Raw genomic sequence first — 24,483 nt, 5'->3', positions numbered from 1 at the left:
CTACCAGGTTACACATCTAACGGGCCCGTCCCAGTGACTTCTGCTAGTATCCTTCTGTTTGTCTCAGTTTTTTCCTCACTGAGAAGAGAGTGGTGCCTCCTGGGCTTCTCCTCCTGTAAACAGTTCCTTGCTCCTAGATCAGGCAGCCCCTAGTTCATCATAGTCCACAATAGCTCCCCACGCAGAGCTCTCTGTGGTGCTGCTAGTTCCTCAGCCAGCCATTCACCCATGATCTTCTCTCCTTGAGATCTCCAGCAGCACTGAGCTAACTCTGGTTCTCTAGCTCCTTTTATAGGGCCTTCCTGGTCCCTGATTGGCCACTTCCTCCTGCAGACATTCTAGTCTCCTTGCCTTGGAGGACTTCTCTATGGCTTGCTGGGTCAGGGTCTGGCAAGGCCACAAGCCTTCAACAGAGGGCTTTGGGACCTAGTCCATCCCATCACACTATCTCAACTCCCTTCTGATTGCCTCACTCCACACTCGCACCCACCAAAGATATCCATACATCCATTATCTTATGCCTCCATACCATCAACCGTACACTCACTGCATTTTACTGACCCACACACACCTTGCCCAGTGCAACCTCATATACCCTTACCTCACCTCCTCCATACTATCTCAAACCACACACAAACCTAAAACGCAGGTCAATGCAGCCACCCCCTATTTCACATACTTAAAGATCCATTTTCCACCATTCACACAGGATACTCCTCTTCTGGATCTCACAGCAAGCACTTACTCTCCTCTCCTTCAATGACTTTTTTGCTGCCATTTTTAGAAAATTGGACTCAGCTGGTTTCAATGAGTTACGGTTCAGTTCCATAAAAATCAAGAATCCTGGATTCTGTGTTACCTTTGTAAAAACAGCATCCAGATGTTTGGTTGTTTTGCCAATTTTAAAAAGAAATTAAGTGTTATTTTAGGAATAGGAAATAACCCAGTCATTCAGAAAATAATAAAATGGCCATACATTTGAGTGTCACTGATGTATTTCTAGTTTAGTTATAATCGTACCTTTAACTGTATTTAATTTCAAGGTATGCCACATTGTTACAAGTAAACTAACTATATCCACACAAACTTGGCAGTTAGATACTTATGCTAGTTACATTCTTACCATGAACTGAATTGCATCACATGCTTTCAAAATTAATAGAACAGGAAGTAATCAAATTCCAATTTTGCTCTACATGTTGTTTTTTCTATCATAGTAACATTCTATGATGTGCTATGGAATAATGCGAGAATATACAAGTTTCCAGGTCTAAATCACGATGTGTGTGCCAATGACATACATTGCCATGTTTGCTGATGGATTTTGCATATATCAAAAATGTGTATGTTTAAGAACAAAATAACTAATGATATCTGAGAATAATTTAAGATCTCTCTCTCTCTCTTTCTCTCTCTCTCTTTCTCTGATATCCCTGAGTATTTTGGCTATTACTAACTCTCTGAGCTGCTCTGTAATAGCGTTAAAGGTGCCTGAAATAGCCTTGTACAGATAAATGATATATCTCTTTAGAGCTCAATACGATATTAATGAAAACAGTGTCCTGTAGCGTGAGACAAATGGTTTGACACAATACTTTTAAAATGTAACTGATTTGTTTTAAATATAGAATTGTATTACAAATATAATATCCTCTTAGGGCTTTATGGATTCATGTTGTAAAAGAACAATTTCCTGAAAGGCAGATTTCTGGCAAGTGTATGTGTTCAATGCAACTTTATTTTGTAAATGGCATTTTTCATACACATTTTATTTCGAAATGCTGCACAGAGTTAATGTTTGCACTCTTGTTGTAGCTGTGCCGGTTCCAGGATAATCTGTAACCCACAACCCCCTCTTTGCTGTCCTGTGACTGCAAAGACATTAACTGGCCACTTCACCTTGAATGGTTAGACTATGTGTTAACTGGATCTGCTAAACAATCTATTCCACCTTCTAGTTAGCTGTGACACTCCGCCTTTCCCAGACCTGAAGAAGAGCTCTGTAAGCTCAAAAATATGTGTCTTTCATCAACAGAAGTAGGTCTAGTAAAAGCTATTGCCTCCCCCACCTTGTACCGACGAAATCCTGTAGGAAAGCATGCAGAATAAATTATAGTGATGCAAAGGCATTGTACAGGCTGGTGAACCCATTAAAGCTATTAGACATGAAGCCAGCAATAGAGAGGCAGAGGAATCATAGATGGGGGGAAGAGATGTGTGTTCTGACATGATGGGAAAAAGAGGAGAGATGCAAGAAGATTGTTCTAAACCCCAGGAGCTGCAGAAGAGAAGTTTCTCTCTCCAAAAGTGGATATATTATAGAAAGGAAGAGTAAAGATCCTGATGTTAGGCAGGGTTTGGAATAGGATTGGAGATGAGAGACAAGGGATGTGGGCTGAGAAGCAGACTGGGACAAGCCAACAGAGAGTTTAAGAATCAAGAGGATATTTTTTAATATATCTGAAGTTAAAAAACAGTATTTGAAGTACAGCTTGGTGAAAGTTGATGACTTCAGTTAGCAAGGAATTAAACTAATATTGGGGTTTTTTTTAGTTTTGGTTAGGCCCTCTGACAGTGTGGGGCAGCATGCTCTGGGTAGTGTTGAGGGCTGCCTGTGGGAGGTGTGACATGCTGTGGGCAGCACTGAGGTCTGCCTGGGGAAGGCAAGCACCAGCCCTGCTCCTTCTGCCCACAGCTCCACCCCTTCCAGAAGCACAGAGCCAGGCTCCGCCCCTTCCTGCCTTACTCAGGGGCCCAGAGAGTCGGTCAGCCCCCGATGGTTCTGTTCATAAGGTTTCATGCCTGCTGTTTCGGAACATTCAAATGAACCTGTCTACTGTTACCTCATTTGAGAACATGTAGAATTCCATACAGTTTTGTATGGTTTCCAACCCATACCCTAAAATGATCTAGATTCACTTGATACTCACGCTCATGTTTACTGAAACTCGACCCAGTTTCAATCCAATCCCAGCCCAATTTTGACTAAAAATGTTCTTAAAATTTGTCCTGAACTGGGGTTTGTTGTAAGCCAAGAAAGAGGTCGTTATTTATCTATACATGGGTTCATATTAAAACGGTCCCGCTGATGAACACACAGTATATTTATCATGTAACTGATTTTTGTTGCAGAGATACCCCCAGCCAAGAGGCCAGAAGAAAAAGAAAGTTGTGAAGTATGGAATGGGAGGCATGATTGTTGTCTTGCTGATTTGTATTGTCTGGTTCCCTCTGCTCTTCATGTCTTTAGTCAAATCTGTTGCAGGTGTTACCAACAAGCCTCTTGATGTATCAATCACAATCACCCTAGGAGGTTACCAGGTAAACAATGAAAAAAAGAAAAGGAAATTGTCCTGTGTTTTTTTTGTACTGTATTTATTACTTACTTTCGGCTTACTGGAGTTACTGGGTGAAACTACATCAACTGACTTAGGCAGGAAAATAGCCTAGAAGAGCCCTCCCATCAACTTAGAGTGGCTACACAGGCTATGTCTACACTAGCCAGCTTATAGATCACTTAACATTTATTCCCTATCAAGCAGGCCCACCAATGGGGAGGGGAGGAAAGGGGACAATTGCCCCAGAGCCCAGCAATTCTAAAGGGCCCAAGTTTCCAGCCACTGCTGCTGCCGCAATAGTGACAGTGCTTGTGGGAGTCCAGGGCCCTTTAGAAGGGATGCTGGAGCACTGCATGGCATGTTCTGGAGTTCCACACCACATGCTCCAGCTGCTCTGAGTACCACACTGTCTGGGCAGCTTTGGGAGCTGACTGCCCCAGCCCTGCCCCTTCCACCTGAGGGCCCCAGGGCACAGAGCCACCCCCCACACGTACACATTGCCCAGAGGCCCAGCGATCTTGTCAGCTCCCCTGATGTCAAGTGTTGATCCAATTTGCATGACACCCCTGGAAAGTGAAAAGAACGTAAACTCAACATACCATATTTATATGATCTTTTTCACAATGGTCCACTTTTGTACAGGCTAGCCAACTTCAGGTCCCAGTCAGAAAAATGAAAGAGTGCAGCTAGCAATAGGGCTGAGGGCAGTCTTCACGGGTCCTGACTCTGGGCCCCCAAAAAGAGCAGACCAGGGGGCGAGCCTCTGCCAGCCAGGCCTTCAGGGCTGCTCGGTGAGCACTGTGCAGGGTTCCAGCAGTGATTCAAAGGGCTCCACCTGCTGCCACTGCTGAGGTACTGGCTGCTGGGGACCCAGGGACTTTTTAAATCAGTGGGCTCCCCCACCCCCTGCCTGCCTATCAGCAGGCCTGGCTGGCAGTGGAGCTTGGAAGGAGGTCTTGAGTTATCTCTGTGGAATCTCTGTGGAAAGTCTGCGGAATTTCAAAACCTAAATGCTTGGGTCACTTTTGAAAATGAGACTTGGAGACACATTTTTTAAAGGAATTAAGACACCTAATTCCCATTGAAATCATTGAGAGTTAGGTGCCTAAATACTTTTACAAACCTGCTTCCCCCCCCCCCCGGCTCCTAAATCAGAGAGGTATTACAATGCTAAGAAAAGCAGTGCCAAAGTACTTTTAAAAATCTGGGTTTAAATCACCTTTGAAAATGGGACATTTTCTCCTAAGAAGCTTAAACATTAAAATTTAACCTTAATTTTTTAATAGGAGCTGGAGAAATTATGGGGAGAGGAATGTTCAGACAGGCTATTTGGCTTTGCCTTTCCTATGAGCAAGTTTCTATGGCCTTTTGTGAAGTTTTAAAAGAATTATTTCCAGATTAAAATCTGATAAGGTGTACTTGTAGCATTTATAGAATTGAACACACATGATTTTCAAAGTGAAAACTTGAGAAATTCACAAACAGCCATGGGAATTCACTTCTCTGAGGAGTGAATCCAAAATGACAGCTGTAAGAAGTGTGATAGCATATACAGAATAGCTTCCATTTGTTCTCTTTGACATTTACTCAGACCAACACAAATAGATTTTTTGTCTGAAAGAAATCTCAAATGATGGAATTTCCACATATTTTTTGGTGGTAATGCTTAAAATTAAGACCATTTTGGAACAAAACGTAGTGAAATGTCTTGATTTGGGGTTGGTTTATATTCCCACAAAACTGAATCATTTAAGAAAATTTGTCAAGAAATTAGAGCTTGGGGTTCTGAAAGTTTTTAGATCTTATTCATGAGCTTTTCTCCCATCCCTCAGAATCTCTCCCTATGATGCTGAGGACTGACATAGTTTTAGACTGAAATTCACAGAATGTTTTATTTTTAATGCAGAAAGAGAATGAAGTACATTTATCAGGGATGTGTTCTTTTATTTTCCAGCCTATTTTTACAATGAGTGCTCAGCAGAACCAGCTCAAGGATTTGAATCAAACCGAGTTTGATTCGTTTCAAAAAGAATATTCGGGTAATACTGTAAGTAAAATGTGGAGTGTTGCCTCCTTTTTAAGAATTTGTGTGTCTATGTCCTGTGTATCCTGATCAGCCAAGTCATTGCTTAATTTCCTTTGGGTGACAATAAGGATTCAATAATGCTGGCCTTATTGAAATGATTAGTTCAATTGAATTTGTCTGAAAGAGAGACTGCTCGCATGAATAAGAGCTTGAAGGGTGAGACCCTAACAGGTATGTTTACATTATAGTAAAATACCCACAGCTGGCTTGTGTCAGCTGACTTGGGCTCAGGCGGTGGGGCTATACAATTGTAGTGTACACCTTTCAGCTGTGACTGGGAGCTGAGGCTGAGGCTGGAGGGCTGGACACCTTCCCTACGACAAACCCCAACTGTCAGTAACCATTTTAGTGAATAGAGTCTGCCAAGCTGCTTTAGGTTTCCTTGGTAAGAGAAAAGCAGACCTTAATGAAAGGCTGAGTGGTAGCCAGTTTTCCAGTAAGAATCGATTCCAAAGATGTGAAACACTCTTTGCATCATGTAATTAGAATTTCTAAAACTATAAACACTATTAACCAGCCTTCCCCTGAAACAAGCATCTTGCGTCATTCTAATGCCATGTTATATTCCAGCAGTTGGACCAAATACTTATCACATACCCACCTTCTGCTTTGGTAACAACATTCTGCAGGCCCTATTCCTCTAGGCAGAATTCCGTCTTTTCCCTTTGCTAAAAGTGTTACTTATACAAGCAGAAGAGACTTGGGATAGAAATATAAAATCCATGAATTTGGACTCCCACTGACCCACCTCAACCACAGTAGAAGGGGAAACAAGGTCAAGGCCAAAGGAAGATACACCAGGCCATTTGTGTGGTATCTTGGTCCTCCTGTATTCTGCCTTGCATTTTGAGAGAGCCTCAAGTTTTCATGTGGGCCAATGGAATGTCTGGTAAACTACCTAGTATAGAATTTGTCATCTGAATTGCATATAGTGACAGCCATTTGTGCTGTGAGAAGCCCCTGTGAACTTGCTTAAAGTAAGTTTGAGGTACCACACAAAACAGATTGGGACTAGAACATGTGTTATCGCAAATTAAAATTGTTCTGGGTAGCCTGTTAGTTATACTGGTTTCAATGTGCATTGAGGGCCTTAGAAATAAAAGCACAGAATCCATATGCTTAATTTTATTCTGTCCCATTTTGGCAAATGTTGTTCACCAGGTTAGGTGGGAATTTTTGTTTGTTCATTAACAGTGCAGGGTTTGGGGCTTTTTTTCCCCCTATTCACTGATTTCTAGTCTGAGCTGTATTTTTATCAAACCTCTTTCCTCTTATGCCTTCTCCAGTGTCTGAGGAAAACCATCAATGCAAATCACTAGACTCATAATTAGTAGTACACTTGGACTACGTCTACACTAGCAGCTTCTTTCGCAAGAACTGTTTTGTGGAAGAGTTCTTGCGCAAAAAGTCTTCCACAAGAGCGCGTCTACACTGGCATGTGCTTTTGCACAAGAGCATCCATGGCAGTGTGGACGCTCTCTTGCAGAAGAAAGCTCTGATGGCCATTTTAACCATAGGGGCTTCTTGCACAAGAAATTCATGTTGCCTGTCTACACTGCCCTACCGTGGAAGAGCTCTTGCGCAAGAGGGCTTATTCCTCATGGAGAGAGGAATAACTCTTCCGGAAGGAGCCCTATTTTACAACGCTATACTGTAAATTTACTTCTGCAAGAACGCGCGTGCAATGTAGACATCAGGCAAGTTTTTGCGCAAGACGGACTGTTCTTGCACAAGAAGCTGACAGTGTAGACATAGCCTTATAGTTCTGGCTGACTGGTAAGAATAGTTATGTGTTTCATATCTATTAAACTTTCCTTTCCCATTTTGCATTTGCAGGCTGCTTTGCAGTTTCTAGAAGGCTATGGAAAAGAAGATATAACTGTAGCAGAGCTAGAAGGAAATTCAAATTCATTGTGGACCATCAGCCCTCCCAGTAGAAAGAAAATGATTCAAGGTCTCCGGGATTTTTCTGCTGAGTTCACTCTAGTTCTTTCCTGGACTATTCAAAGGTAATTAGTATGATAATATTGACTGATAGTGGGGTTAGGGCTGTTGTTTACTGGAAGTATTTTTCATTGGCAATGTTTGTGTGACATGTTTATTTTACCATCTAGTTTTCTCATTCACCAGGTCAGAAAGACTGAGTGGGGGGCTAGGAAGGAGATGGGGAAGAGCATGAGCTTTGTCACTGAACAATGAACCATTATGGCAACAGCAAATAGCATTCATAGATTTTAAAGGGAGGCTTTTCTTGGAACTACTCAGCGAGAATGTCCTTGGTCAGGTACTAGCTCCTTCAAGGCAGAAACTATAAAGGCAGGAGTAAACTGATCTGAGATGCCTCATGGAAGAACATACGGGATAAGCAGATTCAAGAGTACCACTATGGTGCTTGAGCTTTCCTACTAAAGAAATGTTTTTACCAAATGTACTGCAGATGTTATTCTAACATGCAGTACACTGAAGAGCACTTCATTTGTGACTGGGCAGGTGGTGTTGCTTTGGTGAGTAAAAGGCACTTTTAAAACAAGGTGCACATAATTTAGGTCAGGATTATCAAAAATGATGAGAGATTTTGACTTCCTCGGGTGGTGAGTGCCCAACCTGCAACATTTTGGAGAAGCTGGATTTACAGACAGTGTGGAGCTTTTTCCCTCTGAAAATCCAATAGTTTTAAGAGACCTCAGGTTGGGCACCCAGAAACTGAAATCCCAACCTAAATCTTGAAAAACAACCATTTATTTGGGTTGACTCAAAGGGCTTAAAATCCCAATGATTAGACCAGTAGGAAATCTGCTTCAGACAACATGTTCTCCAAGAGCCAGGCTTATGGAAAAACATTTACTATAAGCAGATAACGAATGCAGAAATGCAATTCAGGTACAAAAGAGAAGCAATCAGTTCTCTTACTGAAGCTGTACAGCTTCAAGAGTTATTGGCCATACCCTCTAAGCTGTAAGAAATCAAATAGCAAGACGCAAGATGAAAAACAGTTGTATTAACTACCTGAACATCATTCTAGAGCCACATTCAACTAAGTAGACGCAATGTCCATTCCCTTCACTGTGGTCTGTGCCCATTTACGGTAGGGCTTATTTGCCTTATGTACAGTCTTCCCTTTGAGCTTTCCTAGACATTACCTGTCTCCTGTAAGAGCCATACTGGGGTATGCACAGATTGCACATTAATATGGGTGTTGCCACCAAATTGCCTCCCCATCACTTTGAGAAAATACTCGTAAGAACGCAAAAATGGTCAAACTGGGTCAGATGTATGGTCCTTCTAGCCCAGTATCCTGTATTCCACCAGATGCTGCATAGGGAATGAACAGAACAGGTAATAATTGAAATGATCCATCCATTATTGCCCATTCACAGCTTGTGGCAATTGTGATATCTAACCTGATAGTAGAATCATGAAGTTGGACACCTGGGGTCCTATCATAACAGCTGTTACTTTCAGCTACATTACTGGGAGTGGTGTACATAAATAAAAAACAAACATAGGGCCCATAATAAATCAAATAGCTTTATTTAAGATTAAACATGGATTAATTAGACCTTTTTTATTACCATGGAAGGGATGTTTTGTTATCCAGTGAAAATATCACGCCCTCCTTTATTTAGAGTTATAGTCCATTTTTAATACTCCTGAACTAATCTATACATTATATATGTTTAATTAAAAACAATAATAAATTGGATCCTTTATTTTTTGGGAAGCTATGAACCATATAGTAAGGGTGACTGAATATGATATGGTTATAATTTACAGCAGTGGAGTCCAAGCTTGTTCAGCCTGAAGGCCAATCACCTATTTTTAAAAATGTCAGGAGGCCACAATCAGTTCTCTGTGATAGATTCTCTGGTGTGGACTGCTTCTTTTATGCTCCACAAGCAATGGAAGGGGAGCAGAAGACACATGCAAGTCCGTTGCTGGGCATTCTTTTATGCTCCACAAGCAATGGAAGGGGAGCAGAAGACACATGCAAGTCCGTTGTTGGGCATTCTTCTAGCATCGAGGAGTTTCCGGCAGGCAGAGAGCTGGCACAGCCAGCTCCTAATCCCTCCCTGCAGCCTCTGGCACAAAGAGCATGTGGGAAATGGAGGGAAAGGAAGGGCTGTGGCTGATTCACACTGCAGGCCAGTGTCTTATAGCTGCCATGGGGTCTGTCTAATGGGAACTGGTGCCAGTTGAAGGAGGTTAGAACAGTCATTGGCCTGCTCTAATTTGGGCCAGGGCCAAGAATGGGGGAACTGTGTTGTAATTGCCTGTTGATTTTTCAGCTTCTCCTTTCCCCTCTCACCTGAGCTATCTTCAGTGACTGGCAGTGGGGAGGGTGGAGGAGGAGATGGTGAGAGGGGTTTGCCTTTGCTAACCACTCCCCAAGGCTCAAGCAAAGCCAGTTAAGTTCCTGTGCTATTCTTGCTGGAGCTTCCACAGCCCGGCAAAGAAGCAGGCAATGGAGCAGCCAGAACTACTCTCCTCTCTGGCCTGTGATGCACTCAGCAGGGCAGCTGGACAGAACCTTATTGGCTCACCCCATCAGTGCCCTGCACTGCAGAAGAGGTGGTAAAAAGGAACTGGGAAAGCAGTGCCCCATCCACCTCCCTGACAGGGCTGATTCAGGCACTTCCATTTAAAAGGGGGGGGGAGGACTTTTTCTGTTAATAATCAAATATACATTTTCAGCTTGTCTCGAGGGACCCCAGAAGCCCTCAGCTTAGATTTCTTGATTTATAAGTGTTATATGAGGGAGGGAGATGAACACAAGGTTCTTATTTCATTTGTACATGAGTCCACTGATAAGAAACAGCCTTAGAATCACCCAGAGAGCATTTGTAGTTGTAGCTGTGGTTAGCCAGGTAGCGAAGTGTCCAGTGACGTCTGCAGGTCAACATCTGGCCTCTGTGTTCAGAAGCAATCAGCCATGTGAGTTTCTATGCAAGGCTTCTATTTTGTCTTTGACACAGTACGTAAAATTATAGTGCCATTGTCCTATCAACAATTGCCTCTAAATCATATAAAGCCATCATCAGTGATGACAGGAGAGTTTTAGGCCACTAGACATCAGTCAAGGGGCCTGGTAGCAGTGGCCTGAGGCTTGATGGGATTCTGTGGAAAGATCATCAACAGCATACAGATAATCTAGAAACTCCATGTCAGCAAAGCACAGCTCAGAAGACTAGACGTTAGATGGTAATTGAGCTTCACTATCTTTCTTTTTCTTCATTTATTATTCTAGAAACCTCTCTCTTGGTGCAAAAATAGAAATAGCGTCGGATAAACTTTCCTGTAACCTGCCGAACAAAACTAGAGAAAATATTGCTACAATGATGTCTGGGGACCACAAAGTCAAAAAGGTGTAAGTTATGTTTTTTACTTGTTCATACAGATGTCTCTCTTAAAGCGCATTAAGTAAATAACTAACTGCTGTGCTATTGTTACCAATAGTCCTAGCATAGCATATACCATTAAACTGAAACATGACGCACATTTCACTGAGAGTGTACCAAAATGGATAGTCACTGCCCAAGTGAACGCATTACTTAAAGCTCTGAGTGAGAGCTGCCCCCTGTACCACTGCTGCAGCAGCTGGGAGAGGCATTGTGTTCTCTAGCACACAGGGGGAATGTGTATGGATGGTGCAACCTTTGTCTCTTCCCTACCAACTCTGCTTCCCTGGCAACAAGGATTGGTCGAGCCCCTGGCCTTTGCAAATGGCTACAAAGAGGTGAAAATTCCTAGCGCCCGCAAAAAGGCCAAGGGCATTTTAGTCATTTTAGTCCTGTATTAATAAAAGTTACTTCAAAGGTAATATACAGTGTTGTTTCAGTGCTGTCAGTCCCAGGATGTTAGGGGAACAAAGTCAATGAGATTGTAACAACTTTTATCAGACACAGAGCTCTTCTTCGGTCTGGGAAACTTAGCTGTAGAAAATCTGTGACACACTAAACAGGATGTGGAATACAATATTTAGCATATTCAAGATGGAGTAGCCCTTTAACACCTTTCCAGTCACAGGGGGGAAATAGCTGGGGCATGAATGTGTTGTAGATTGTGGTAATATGCCATAAATCCTTAAGCATCTAGCAAAGATACGAACTTAAATGCCCAGCTTGTCTTTTGAAAGTGTTGTCCAACTTTCTTTTGAGGATGAGGACTGACAGGTCAGACCTAGAGTGATCCCTAAATGCCCCAAAAGCAACGATGTGGGTGAAACCTGAGAGTTGCTATGCTTTCAAATTAACTCACACAGGAAAATAATAAAAGGCAAAACACCCTGTCACCTGCGGGTGAATACTTTTCACAAAGTGATCACTCCATATCAGTGCAGTGTAGGTCTGCCCCAAGATTCCAGGAACATTACTCTGAAGCCTGAAATATCTGCAGAGTCCATGCAGAGCAATAGAAAGACCTACACACATGGTTGAGAGCTATATTTGGTTCAGAATATACATAAGTCTATTGCACAGATATAGTGGCTGCAGATAAGTCTATATTGTCCCTTTGCAGGTTTTAAAATATTTTATTTCTCATACTTTTTAAAGTAAAGGCATTTCCTGAAGGGTATAGTATCTAGGAGTGTGGATCTGTTTGAGGCAAGAAGTAATTGACCTATTTTTATAATTCCCATTCTCTGAAGGTAGGAATTTTTTAAAAAATACACCCACTCTCATATGTTCTTTCCTGAGCTTAGCACTCGCTGAACACTGTACTACTTCTGAAATACAAGCATTTCCATCAAATGCACTTCATTTAGGTTTATTTAGCAAGTGGTTATGTGTTGCCTCTCTCCTTCCTTACGGTATAAGCGTTTTTGTTTAAGTGGAAAAACAAAGAAACATATTTTCCAGTCCCTGATCCTTCCATGTGTGCACACATACCCAGCATTCAGGGATTCTCACAAGTGAATGAGAAATTTTGAATGGAACACTTTGTTAAAATATTGGTGGAACATCACTGGTAAGTCCATCAGAGTCAATAGAGTGACACTAGTTCAAAGCTGATGTGAAATCAGAATTCTGTCAAAAAATGACAGCAAAGTACTCTCCTGAAAATTAGAAATATATTCTGCAGCTGCCCCAGGAGGGATGTCTAAATAAATGTATAAAGATACAAAAATATGGACTTATTTGCTTTCACATTTTTCTTGCAGGAATCTAGAAATGATATTTCCATACTACATCAAGGCACCTAGTGATTCTCTGGCAAAACCCATAAAGCATCTGTGGAAAGGTATGTATGTACAAATGGCTGTGATTATCTTTGTGTATTTTTTTTTCATTGTGAAACATGCACGGCTGTTTAACTAATAATGGGACTACATCAAGGTAGGTTGCACTGCTCCTCTGCTCTGTTGTACTTATTGTGTGGCTAAGACAAATGCATTGGGCTCTAAGGCTGTCACCCAACACCTCTCATAACTTTGATACCCGAAGTAAGTCATCAGAATTTATATTTAAGCATCCATGTGGTCTTTCATCCAGTCAGCCCCTTATCTCCTCCTTCCCAGGAGGCTTAAGGAGAGTGCCAAGATTCTGCTTCTCTCTCCTCATGCAGACGAGACTCTCTAAACTCCTCTCCCTTCTGGCTCCCCCTCAGCCAAGTACTCCCTCCCTACCTCCCTCTCTTCCTCCTCCCCCTAGCCACTTATTCTCTCCTTATCTCCCTTCTTTACCTGCTCTGAGAGCTGCTTAGTTTCAAGCACGCAGCAGCTCTGTTTAGATGCTTTCTTAGCGAGGTGACCCCACCGATCAGCTGAGCTCCCTGCCTCTGCAGGAGCTTTGAACCTCTGAGCAGAGCTCAGAGAACAGCTGTGCAACCGTGCAGCTTACAGGGAACTTAGATTGGCAATGCCTCGTACTTTTCCAGAGTGACAAGTGCCCCCCTACTGAAATCTCTTAAAACCAGAAAATACATAGTTAAGGCATAAGGTACATTCTAGTCCCAGCCTGTAACCTTAATTCTGTCCTCTTTGAGTGATATCCCAGCACACATTGATGGACATTGCAGTAGTCTGTCCTTCCAGATGCTGTGGAGACACAACATGTGGACACAGGAGGATAAACTATTGGACCAGAGTGGGCAAAATATGGCCCATGAACTGGATCCAGCCTGCCATGATACTCTGGGCCACCATGGCCTTACTACCTGCTTCAGTCTCACACGCCGCTCAAAGTGCTGGCTGCTGGACAATGTGCCCATAGGGAGGGAAGCTCCGTGCACTGCCTCCACTCCCAGCACACCCCTTGCTGGTCTCATTGGCTGGAAACTGGCCAATGGGAGCTGCTTGGGCTGTGCTTGTGGCACAGGCAGTGCATGAAGGGCCACCCCTCAAGTGATGTGTGGCAGAGAAATGCACATGGTCCCAGCAGCCAGTCACTTTGAGCAGTGTGTGGAGCTCTGGCAAGCAGGGAGCCTGCATAAGAGTCCCACTGAGTGCTGGCAAGGAGCCACGTAATACGGTAAGTGCTCCTGGACAGAGTGTGGAATCCCACCTTCTCCCTCTTCCAACTCTCTTTCTCAGGTCACAACCCAAATCCTCTGAGCTCCCTCCTTCACTCCTTGTCCCACGTCACAACAATTTTTGAGCTCTGGCATCCTCTTCTACATCCTTCTCCCAGGTCAGAATCCTTCACTGAACTCCTACCCTCTCCTAGACCCTGCACCCAGTTCCATACCCAGGGCTCCCTTCTGTACCCAACCTCCATCCCAGATCCTGCTCCTCCTCCATTAATATCATAGAAAAGTGCAACCCTTGACCACTTAGCAAATTCTGGGAATGTGCCCCCTCACATCAAAAATTATTGCCCACCCCTTGTGATGAAGTGTTGGTACCTTGCTGGTTGCTAGGCTTGGGCTGTGGGTGACCCCCACTGGATGCTATCTGTAGCATGGCCCAGCAGGATAGGGGACGAGTCATTATGCAAGGGGTGCCCAACCTGTCTGACCAGTTGCCTCCCAAGGGGAGAGACAAAAGAAGGAGGGGAGGCCAGCCCCTTGCTGGGGGACAGGGCTGGAAAGGACGTTGGTAGTTTCTGTCTGGGATCATGGAGGAAGCCACCTAAGCAACGGGTTGGGATTTAGGGGCCCAGTCTCCTCCCATCTCAAGGGGGGCTGAGGCATCCTCGGCCTACCCTGTAACCGGATTACATCTTTGCTGTGCTGTATCCTGGAGAAGCAATAAACTCCCTCTATTCTACTGGCTGGTGGAGTCTGGTCATGCCACTATGGGGGTGCAGGAGGTGGGGGAACCCCGACACTCCCCTGTGTTAGATCATGGCATGCTTGGAGGCTCTACCTGGCCTGTACTCAATCACTATTATGCTGCCCAGACTACCCTACCCCAGAGTCATCAGATATTACGACCCTTTCTGGTTCCTTGGCCAGTGTACTAAGGACTCTTTCTTAGCCACCAACTGCTCTTCCCTCTGCCCTATACTGTCCTTTTTGCTACCAGACTGTTACAAATCCCCAGGCCAAGAATAAACAACTGTGCTCCTCTGCTTCTGCAACCAACACTCTTTTCAGCTCAGAAACAAGGGGATTATGATCTCTTGGGGGTACATTTGCTCCTCTCCTCACGTGTCAGCATGCGTTGTGGCAATCTGCTGCAAGTAATCCCTGCATCAGGTGGTACAGTGTCCCTCACACAGTGAAGGGAAGACAAGTGCATGCACACACGAGAGAATATTGTGGCATGAAATGGCACAATTAACCAATTCCTCATGTCTGCTTATTATAGGGCAGACCTGCCTGAGACAAACCTGCAGTGTAGCCTCAGTAGCTCTTGACAGCTCCAGAGGGCAGAGGGCAAGTTGTGAGGCGAGGCTGGTGTGTGTAACTCTTCTTGCAATCCCTGTTTCTCAGGCCATGGAAGGCCATGAAGCATTGCTGCTCAGCCGTAGCTCCGTATTATCTTCCATTTTCAGACAGTGAATTTCCCTTGTTTTTTGAGGAGGTGACAGTAACTAGGGGGCAAGAGAGGTGAGTATCTGAGAGGAGGCACAAGGAGATTTGACCACTCAGTTCTGTTCTTCTCTTGGCTTAGGAAGGAATGAAAGTGGTAACCGATGGGCTGTGAGCACATCTAATAACAGGAGGTAGCAATGGTAAGGCAAGGGATCCTCAGACTCTATAGTCCTCTTTAGTTTCGAGGAAGGGGCCCACCCCCTTTCAAAATAGGTGGTGTGCAATAGCCTCCTCAACTCAGTGGGGAATTCGCAGATGTAGCAGAACACAGCATGGGTATGAAGACAATCGGATGCAATGTCTCTGATTGGTGTGAACTGACTCATTCATCTGAATGGATATTCTCCTGTTCCTTTCCCAAAGTCTACCCCGAGAGAACACTCAATTTAGGGCACTGGGTCTTGTAGAGTTGCAAATAAACTTGCACACTGTTTGTAGTCCCACTGAAGTCAACAGAGCTAAAGTTAAGCTCTTTAAATTAGTTTTTGTAGGGCCTAGACACAAAGTAATTGCATTTGGAATTGTGGGTACCCAGCATGTCTAAAAGTCAGTCTCATTTATTTAGGTCCCTAAATATGGATAGTTTCTGACATTTGCATTCAAGTTTTAAAATGTTGGCCATATTTTATAAGTGCATGACAACAATCAATAGACCTCTGGCTATGAGTGAAATTTTGTAAAAAGATGATTCAAAAGGGATTTTGGGGAGGGAAAGCAAATAAACTGTAAAAGACTAGAGAAGTATTTTAGTTCTGTTCTATAAACTATTTTAAACTGGGTTCTAAGACTGTTTCAATTGGCCTATTTTTAGGTTGCGCTATCACGTCATATTCATAAGCAACTGATCCTAACAAGTTTGACTGACTGAATAACATGGCTTGTTTTTTAAAATATTTTCTCTTTCAATAGATGGGAGGATGGAAAACATCACTGTTTCTCTAGTCAAAAATGAGTCTAAAGATGGGGTTCGTGAGTGGTGGGTTCTCAATCAGCTTGGAAAAAGATATAGACAAGAAGAAAGTCTTGAACTCTTTGTATTCAGTGACAAAGTTAGCCCTCCTAGCCTTGGATTCTTGGCTGGCTATGGGTAAGAGAGAATCTAGTAATTCAAACCACAGTACAGTCTGTCAGAAATAAACAATGGTGAACTGAGAAATGTATTTCCTGTAGACCAGTGTTTTGCGTTTCCATTGTATTAGGTGGGAGCATCATAAATATCTCAATAAATACTGGAGAAGCAGGACTGGCCCTAGCCCTAAAAGGGATTAAAAAGGAAGTAAATTTCAAGATTTTGTAGAGATCTTCCATTTCAGCATCTCTAGTGGCCTTCATGGCTGTTGTCAGATTATCGGAGGCATGGTATTCCTTAGCTTAGGTGGAATCAGAGCCATGTGCTCAAGCCTTAGCAGCTTGGTAAAAAATAGAATTTGATTTAACACTATTTTGTTTTTAAAAAGGTTTGTCATTTTCACTTATTAGTAAAGACAAAATTCTGGCTCCTGGGGCTCTTCCATCCATGTTCTCTCATGGATTTGTCCTCCCTACCCAAGATCCATGTGGAAAGGGGTCTACACCATAATCCCTGCAAAAGAACCCTCTCTGCTGGCAGGAACCCACAGCTGGGAGGAAGGATTACAGGGCCAAAGAGGGCAGGCATTGATTTTTACCCTTACCCTGCAGGGAAATTAAAACAATCTGAGGCTTTTCTGCTGAGCCCCTCCACATTGTGGAGTATTCCTTGATGAGGTTCCAAAGGGAGGAGGTATTGGCAGCCCAGCTCCATAGGCTCTAGAGAGAAATCAATAGCCCCCAAAGCCTGTAATGAGGTACAGTTAATCCTGGCCTCCAGCATATCTCAGTGCTCTACAAGTTCCAATAGAGAAAACTTAGCCGAAAGGCAAAACTGCTGGAGGCGCTTTCTGCAGGAATGTCTTGGAGGAACCTGTGGTATCAGATCAACAGGAAGATTTCTCTCCTCTGCATATTTTCTATGTGGGTGGTATCTTTGTCCTTTTACTGTTTTAACTGAATGCCATTTTTAAAGAGTTTATAAAAAAGATTGTATGTGAAATGTTTAGATTTGTAATTCCACTGACTGATTATTTTTTACCTTGTTATTCCTAATGGTGTAACATATTGATTCAGTAGAACAAGTCATGTTTCATAAACCCATCACCCCGTTAATCAGCACTTGCCAGTATTTGGACTGATTAGAAAAAAATACTTGAACTCTTTCCTCTCTTGCTTTGCAGTATCATGGGACTTTATGCCTCTGTTGTCCTGGTGATAGGGAAATTTGTTCGTGAGTTCTTCAGTGGGATCTCTCACTCCATCATGTTTGAAGAACTACCAAATGTGGACCGTATATTGAAGTTGTGTACTGACATTTTCTTAGTAAGAGAGACTGGAGAACTGGAACTCGAGGAAGACCTGTATGCCAAATTAATATTCCTGTACCGCTCACCAGAGACTATGATCAAATGGACTAGGGAAAAAACTAATTGATCTCTTTGGAGTCACCCTGCAAATCAAGTTGACTTCATCTGAATTTTAAAAAAGCACAATATTCTCATAAGAGCTAAGCCTTTTATAGTTAGGTAGCAATGATTTTTCACTGATTGAGTCCTGGAAGCAACTTCCTTAGGAATCCATGCTGCCTTTCAAATTAAGGATTAAAGGTGAGGAAGAGTGGTTGGTTTGTTTTTTTAAATGCCCATTCCTCTAAAATCAGGGGACCCTGCTTTGCAGAACATTTGGTTGATTAAATTGCAGCCTTGTATGGGTAAGTTAATCTTCCACACATTAAAGAAAAGGGGGGAAAAAGAAAAATCTCTCAGATGACTTCACTGGACCTTTTCTGGAGTGATACAGTTTGTGCAATATGCTGTTATATGTGACTGACTCTCGAGACACAATAATGGGAATCTGACCAGTCTTCAGGACAGTCAAGCCAAAAGACCGTAGTGGGAGCTGAAGAAATGTGAGCCATATCCATTTTTAGAAGAGCAGAGGTTTTGATGTACCAAAAAGACTCTGTGGTCAACCCTCTAAGCAAAAAGAAAACACTTGTATCAAATGACATTCTCTTTAATTGCCTTATTTTATTTGTACAGTCCCAGAAGACATTTCCATGCAACATCAATGACTTTTCTCAGGAAAAAAAAAACTTGGTTTTAGCCCTTAGTTAAACCTTAATTATGATGAAATATTGGGATGTTCTGGTGGGCCATCTTCCCACATTTAATGCTTTCCATTAGACAAGCCGAGAATCCAACTGAATGACTAAAGAGCTGTTTCATTTCTTACATCCCTTTGAAGACTGAATAGTGTGCGCGCTACCCTGTGCTTTCCCTACATGCTTTCCCCCCATTTTGATGATTTAAGGCAATGATTTTGCTGTTATCTGATATTCTCCTTCCAGTGTTTCAGGTATACAAAAATGTTTACATATTCCAATTCACATTTTTACAACCGAGACGGGTTTTTTAAGTTCCCAAATATAGAAGTACATATGAGCTTGAAAAATGGCCTTTTCTTAAATTACTATTGTTGGTGACACAAATGGTTCATTAGAGGACATTGTAGCATGAAAATTTATGATTGCAATGTAGGTTTAATTCTGTGTTTAAAAAAATGCAATTTCTGAGCAACAAAATCATTGAATGGGTAGGGTATGTTAAAAGGTTATACTGTGTAGTTTTGATTCAGTAATGACTTAAAATAAAGCACATGATGCAAAGTCATTTTAGAAGTATTTTTTTTCTTCTTCTTCTTTACACTATATGGGAAAAATCTTTATGTAATTAAAATATTCACAATAGAGTTAAGGTCAGTGACAAATGAATCATGATTAGTTACTATTTATTATATAATTGATATAATCAGTCACCAGAGGGCAAATAATGCAATATAACTTTAAGCTGAAGGAACAATTATAGCTTTATTGGGACATCTTAATGCAGGGCTTTAAAAAACCAGCACAGTTGAAATTACATCACACTTACCCTCTATTTAGTGCTTCCACGAAAATGATGTTGGTTCCATTCTATACACTCGCAGCCCTTTTGGACTCTATGAAATGCACAGCAAGATAAACTGCTTCGTTATATTGTAACAATAAAATCAATTAGTGACTGGAACTCATTCAAAGGCTATTTGATTTCTTCATATACCATAAAGAAAAGATGGCAGTTGTTCTAAAGGCTGGCAAGATTTCTCCTTGTGCTAACCATTTTTTATGGAGCGATTTACTCTTCAGTTTGTAAGTCTAGTTCTTCCTCACACCAGGGCCAGCATGTGAATCTATAGAACCGGTATAGTGGCTGGCTGGCCTAATGGAAGAGAGAAATACAATCTTTGTGTATACTTTGATCCTATGTATTTCTATATGGAAGACGGTAGTGCTGTGGGTGAAACGTGGCAGTGTGTAACATTTACATAACCAGCCAGCCTCCTTTGACCACTGCTGTGTTCCCCCTCCCTCTCTTTAACAGGCACTTACTGGTGAAAAACTTGGTTAACTTGACAGCTTTTTACACTTGCAGTGTCAGGAATACTTGCTGTGGAGAGCCCTCCCCCCCAAAAATGCTGCAGAGTTACCGTTGGCTCGCAACTTAGAGGATGGGCGGCTATAGAAGAACATTGCCATGTGTACATGGCAACGCTAAACTCCACACACAAACCTGTATGTACAGGCAGAGGCTTAAGCTAGCCAGCTCACCTTGGATTCACCTAATCCCCTCAATGCGGCAGTAGCCGCAATGCTATTTTTAGCACTAACTTGAGGCCCGCTAGTGAGGAACTGTCTGCCCAGGCTGTGTGGCCCACTCCTGGCTGCAGCATAGACATACCCTTCAAGTCAATGGAACTTTTAACCACCAACTTGCAATGGTACAAGGACTATAAGTTCAATATGGATTTTCTATTATTATGAAGATGGGGGGAGAGGGAGAGCTGGTAAAGCAACATGCTGATAAATTCCTGTGTAACTTCAGTCCTTTTAAATTGTTGGTACTTTATACAGATGCCTTTTAGACTAGAATGTGACCAGATAGACTAACTCAGTGAATTAGTATACGATTCAACAGACAGTAAAAGCTGAGGTGCACAGTCTCTGTCTGGTGGCTGCAGAAAGTGTTTCCTGTTTTCTTTGTAACCCTCATAGGGAAATCAAGCTTTAAGGGGGTGGGTAGAAATTAGTTGCAGTTGGCTCATTGTTAGATGCACCAGTAGGACTCCCCATCCAAAAGGTTTTGAACTGGGGAGAGGGCATTTTGGGATCTGCTCAATGGATTCCCTATAGCTGGCCTCAGATGTGAGCTGGGCAAGTAATCAGAGCAGCTGCTTTACAAAAGGCTACATGCCCTGCCTTGTGTGGATTAGGAAGAGCAGGAAGGCAGCTGTCTGCCCTTGACTCCAAAGGGTTTTGCAGCAGATAAGTGACATTGTTCACCTTCCCCCAGGGAAGCCATGGCAGTGAGAATGACAGAAATGGGAGAATAAAAAGCTAATTTATTTGATTTTAATTGCATACTCAGAATGTTTTATTTTTTAGCCAAACACTTTATGTTGCTTATCCAGTTCTCTCTTAGTTGACTATGATGACGGGGAGTCAGTTACATTTTGCTGTTCTTTGCTTTGTATCGTAAAAGGGTTTTATTAGCCTATTTATGTAAACTAAGTGGTTGGCTAACTGGTTAGCTGGCTAATGGAGTGACTGCAACTGAGGAGATGGAAGCATCTGCATGGATTCTGGCTAGAGATGTCTACAAGCAAGTGGAGGGAAGATGATGCAGTAGTGCTTTTGCCTCAGCTGCCTATAGAGTTTTGGTGGTCAAAGACAGACAGAGGCACTCAACCTAGCTTTTGGGAACCTTGAGATTCCCAAGGACTTCTGTGGGACTGGCTTGTTTAAATTTAACTTTATCTACATACCTTCTCTTCCTCACTTTATATATTATGTTGAAGTTTTGTCATAAAAGTTAGGTTGCTTTATCATTATACTAATTTATAAGGTTTTACTTAATTCTTAAGTTCTTTGCTTTTGTTCTTTGGTTGTGGGGAAGCTGAGCCTGTGCAGCCCTTACTGAATAGCCTCTGTGATTGAATTCTGGGTCTGTGTGCTTTTCTGTAGGAGTTGTAGATAGGCATTAGAACAAGGGCTGTGAAATTAAACACTAGTCCAATAATTCTCAGACTTATTTGATCTCTCTCACACACAGAGTCCTTTAGCGCACCCCCCTCCCCCCCCCCCCCCCACACAGAGTCCTTTAGCACCCGCACACACCACTTTCCTGTGATAAATGTTGTATGCCTGGGGATGCAAGCCTTCATCTATGATGCGAATAATTTGTATAAAATGAATGTGGGAAGGCCCTATACCTTTTCAAAGCTTTCCCAATTTACAAGGAGCAGGCCCAGATACAGGGTTAAGAGTGAGGCAAATTGCCAGGAGGCCCCAGCCACTGCTGCTACAGCAGCAGCTGCAAAACCTGCTGGGCTCTTTTCAGTCACCTAGGCAGGCTGCAGGCATGAGCATGTGGGCACAAATTGGAGCCCCCCCCCCCCTTGGGAGAAGTTAGCCCCTGCCTCTATTTCTTCCATCTACACCCTCCCCTCCAGTCTCCTTCCTTCTGACAGAGCAATAAGCCCTCCCCTATATCACCCCCCCCACCCTGAGAGCAACCCCAGGCCAGCCATAGCCATACCTCCCCTCCCTTCCTCAGTGTTCTCTGGGAAAAAGTCTCTCTTCAAAGCTGCTTTTGACATGTCCTATGAAGACTCCAGAGCAGCTGAGTTGCAAATACCCCAGTATAGCCATACCTAGGGCCCCACTCAAGAGAGGTTTCTGGAGCTCAACTCTTCTCCCTAAACTTGGAAGGGACAGAATCACCAAGAGATTGGAAGGATGAAAAAAGAGACAGATTTTCTGTGGGGAAAGGGTGGGAAATGGAGGTGGATTTGGACAGAGATTTTGGACTGCCAGAAAGAAAAGGCCTTTTCAAAACTTCTAAAAGAAACATGATTTGAATTTGGCTGGAGCCCTGCTTAGAGTATTGTGACAGCTCTGGTCAACAGTACTGAGGTACTCTGGAGGTAACAGGCAGAGCTGGTTGTAATGTTTCAACTGACATTTTGGCTAAATAAAGAACATGCATTTTTGTCGGTGTTTCATGAAATGAGGTCAATTTCAAAATGTTTTGATGAAAATACAGAAGTTTCAAAGTGACATTTCTATTCGCAGGAGGGTTTGTGAAGACCAAAGAATTATGTGGGGGGGATTTTTCCCCTCCAGGGGTGTTTCTCTCTTGATTTTTCTCATTTCTTTTTCCACTGGAAAAAGAGGAGAAGGTGGAAGCAAAGACGAGGAAAATGGAGACAGTGCAAGAGAGTAGGTCTCTCTCTGTGCTCCCTTTTCTATTCACTTTTTTAGGGGCTGGAGAACAGGAAAGGTAAAAAAAAAATCAACTGTTTACAAAAGCCAAAATAAAATAATTTTTATTTGAAATGAAAATTTCAGATTTTTATCATCACAATCAGGAAGTTATATGTGAAAAGGTTTGTTTCAAAATGTTTGGTTTGAGTTTTCATGGAAATAAAATTGGACTTTTCCACCCACTCAGGGAACGGGAAGAAAACCCAGTTTCACAACAGCAGTGTGTGTTCATGCTATAGATTAAGGGGTTCTAACCTATCAGGAATAATCAGACATGGATCAAGGCATTCTTTACACATTCAATTTCTATAACATTTTATTTAATTCCTTCACAGTTTGAGACACTTCACCTCACAAGTGCTTTTCATCTGGGAACCATTTTTTTTAAAAAAAAGCTTTGAAAAGCTTCGAAAAACATTAAGAAACTCACAGCCGCATTGTTGGGTAGATGAGTATTATTCTATGGGGAAGGGGATGCTACGAGACGTGTAGGGAGACAGGAAATAGGGTGAAGAGAGAACTAAGTCAGGAAATGAGTTGGATAAGAAAGTTAAGGATATAATGAGGCTTCTGCTATGGTTGAAATTAATATTTTTTAACATTGTGAGAAGTGATTTGAAATAAATGTTTTGGAAAGTTATGAACTAATAGTGTGCTTTGGATTCAGCCAATCAACCAAATTCATTGATCTTTGTGCATAAGTTCAGAGACAACTTTAACCTGTGCAGGTGTTACTACAAGTTTTAACAGCTGAATTCACAGGTAGACAGCTGTGTGCAAAACACCTGCAAAAAAAATAAATGGGATTTTAAAGCCAATCATGACAGAATTGCAGCAGCCAGGGGTAAAAACACTCATGTCCCAGGCCACAACTAAAGCACCAAAATTCTTCACCTAAAGTGCAATTGAGATGGGCACACAGAAATTCCTGTAACCTTAACTCATGAGACGATTATTCAAAACCTGAAGCAGAAAGTCGAAAGCTATATTTACACTGCAGGCTTTTTGCACAAGAATGGCTGTTCTTGTGCAAAAACTTGTGGAGCATCTACACTGCACTAAGTTTGTCTCAGCCCCAAAGGAGCGATTACACAAAGTGAGTACAGTGTGCTCCAGCTATGGTTGCAGTAAAACTTGGTTTGTGCTGTACAAATTCTGCATAACAGGATTTAGCTCAAGTGGTGGAGGCTTGTACTTTGAAAGACTATGGGTCTGGCAGAGACAATACATGAGGGATATGGGGAGGGGAGTCAAGCATCCCCACCCACCCACAGCTTGGCCTGCCACATATTCTCCCTCCCATTTAGTGTGTGGGTTTTGTATCATCATCGTCGTCTCACTTGCAGCATATGAATTCATTACACACACACACACACGGCTTTTAGCCACCTTCATATTTCTGCTGGCTCGTTTATTTTTCAGACAGCTGCCTCATGGTCAGAGGGGACGAGACAATAACCTGATGGAGGAAGCTGCCAGCACACATGCGGCGTGTTCCCAGTGGCCCAGCCTTCCAACGCGTGTGCCAATCCATGTGAGGGAAGCTTACTCGTAATATTTTGCTGCTTTGCAACGACAAGAGTGATGTAACTCGGTGAATTATTAATGACCCCGTGCAGCTGACTTTTTCTAAATACGTTGCAGAGCCT

At 42.6% G+C, this 24,483-nt stretch overlaps 1 protein-coding gene across 13 annotated transcripts in view; it reads left to right on the top strand.

Annotated features, from left to right (window-relative positions):
- PIEZO2 (piezo type mechanosensitive ion channel component 2) overlaps positions 1 to 19,844 on the top strand; it is a 422,273-nt gene extending 402,429 nt beyond the window's left edge. For 6 of the 13 annotated variants that reach the window (XM_075920988.2, XM_075920987.2, XM_075920991.2 and 3 more), the window contains 7 exons: positions 3,133 to 3,321; positions 5,293 to 5,385; positions 7,261 to 7,433; positions 10,670 to 10,789; positions 12,584 to 12,663; positions 16,309 to 16,486; positions 17,652 to 19,833. In XM_075920988.2, coding sequence (XP_075777103.2) covers positions 3,133 to 3,321; positions 5,293 to 5,385; positions 7,261 to 7,433; positions 10,670 to 10,789; positions 12,584 to 12,663; positions 16,309 to 16,486; positions 17,652 to 17,904 — 1,086 coding nt within the window. In that variant the 3' untranslated portion in view covers positions 17,905 to 19,833. Of the gene's footprint in view, positions 1 to 3,132; positions 3,322 to 5,292; positions 5,386 to 7,260; positions 7,434 to 10,669; positions 10,790 to 12,583; positions 12,664 to 16,308; positions 16,487 to 17,651 lie in introns of all 13 variants that reach the window. The other 7 variants (XM_014570678.3, XM_014570676.3, XM_089776309.1 and 4 more) reach the window with 6 other exon arrangements.
- The last annotated feature ends 4,639 nt before the right edge of the window (positions 19,845 to 24,483 follow it).

This window comes from Pelodiscus sinensis, chromosome 2 (assembly GCF_052426305.1).
Source record: "Pelodiscus sinensis isolate ZL-2025 chromosome 2, ASM5242630v1, whole genome shotgun sequence".
Classification (NCBI taxonomy): Eukaryota; Metazoa; Chordata; order Testudines; family Trionychidae; genus Pelodiscus; species Pelodiscus sinensis.
Note: the sequence above shows the minus strand (reverse complement) of the source record. Positions and strands in the feature narration are given on the sequence as shown.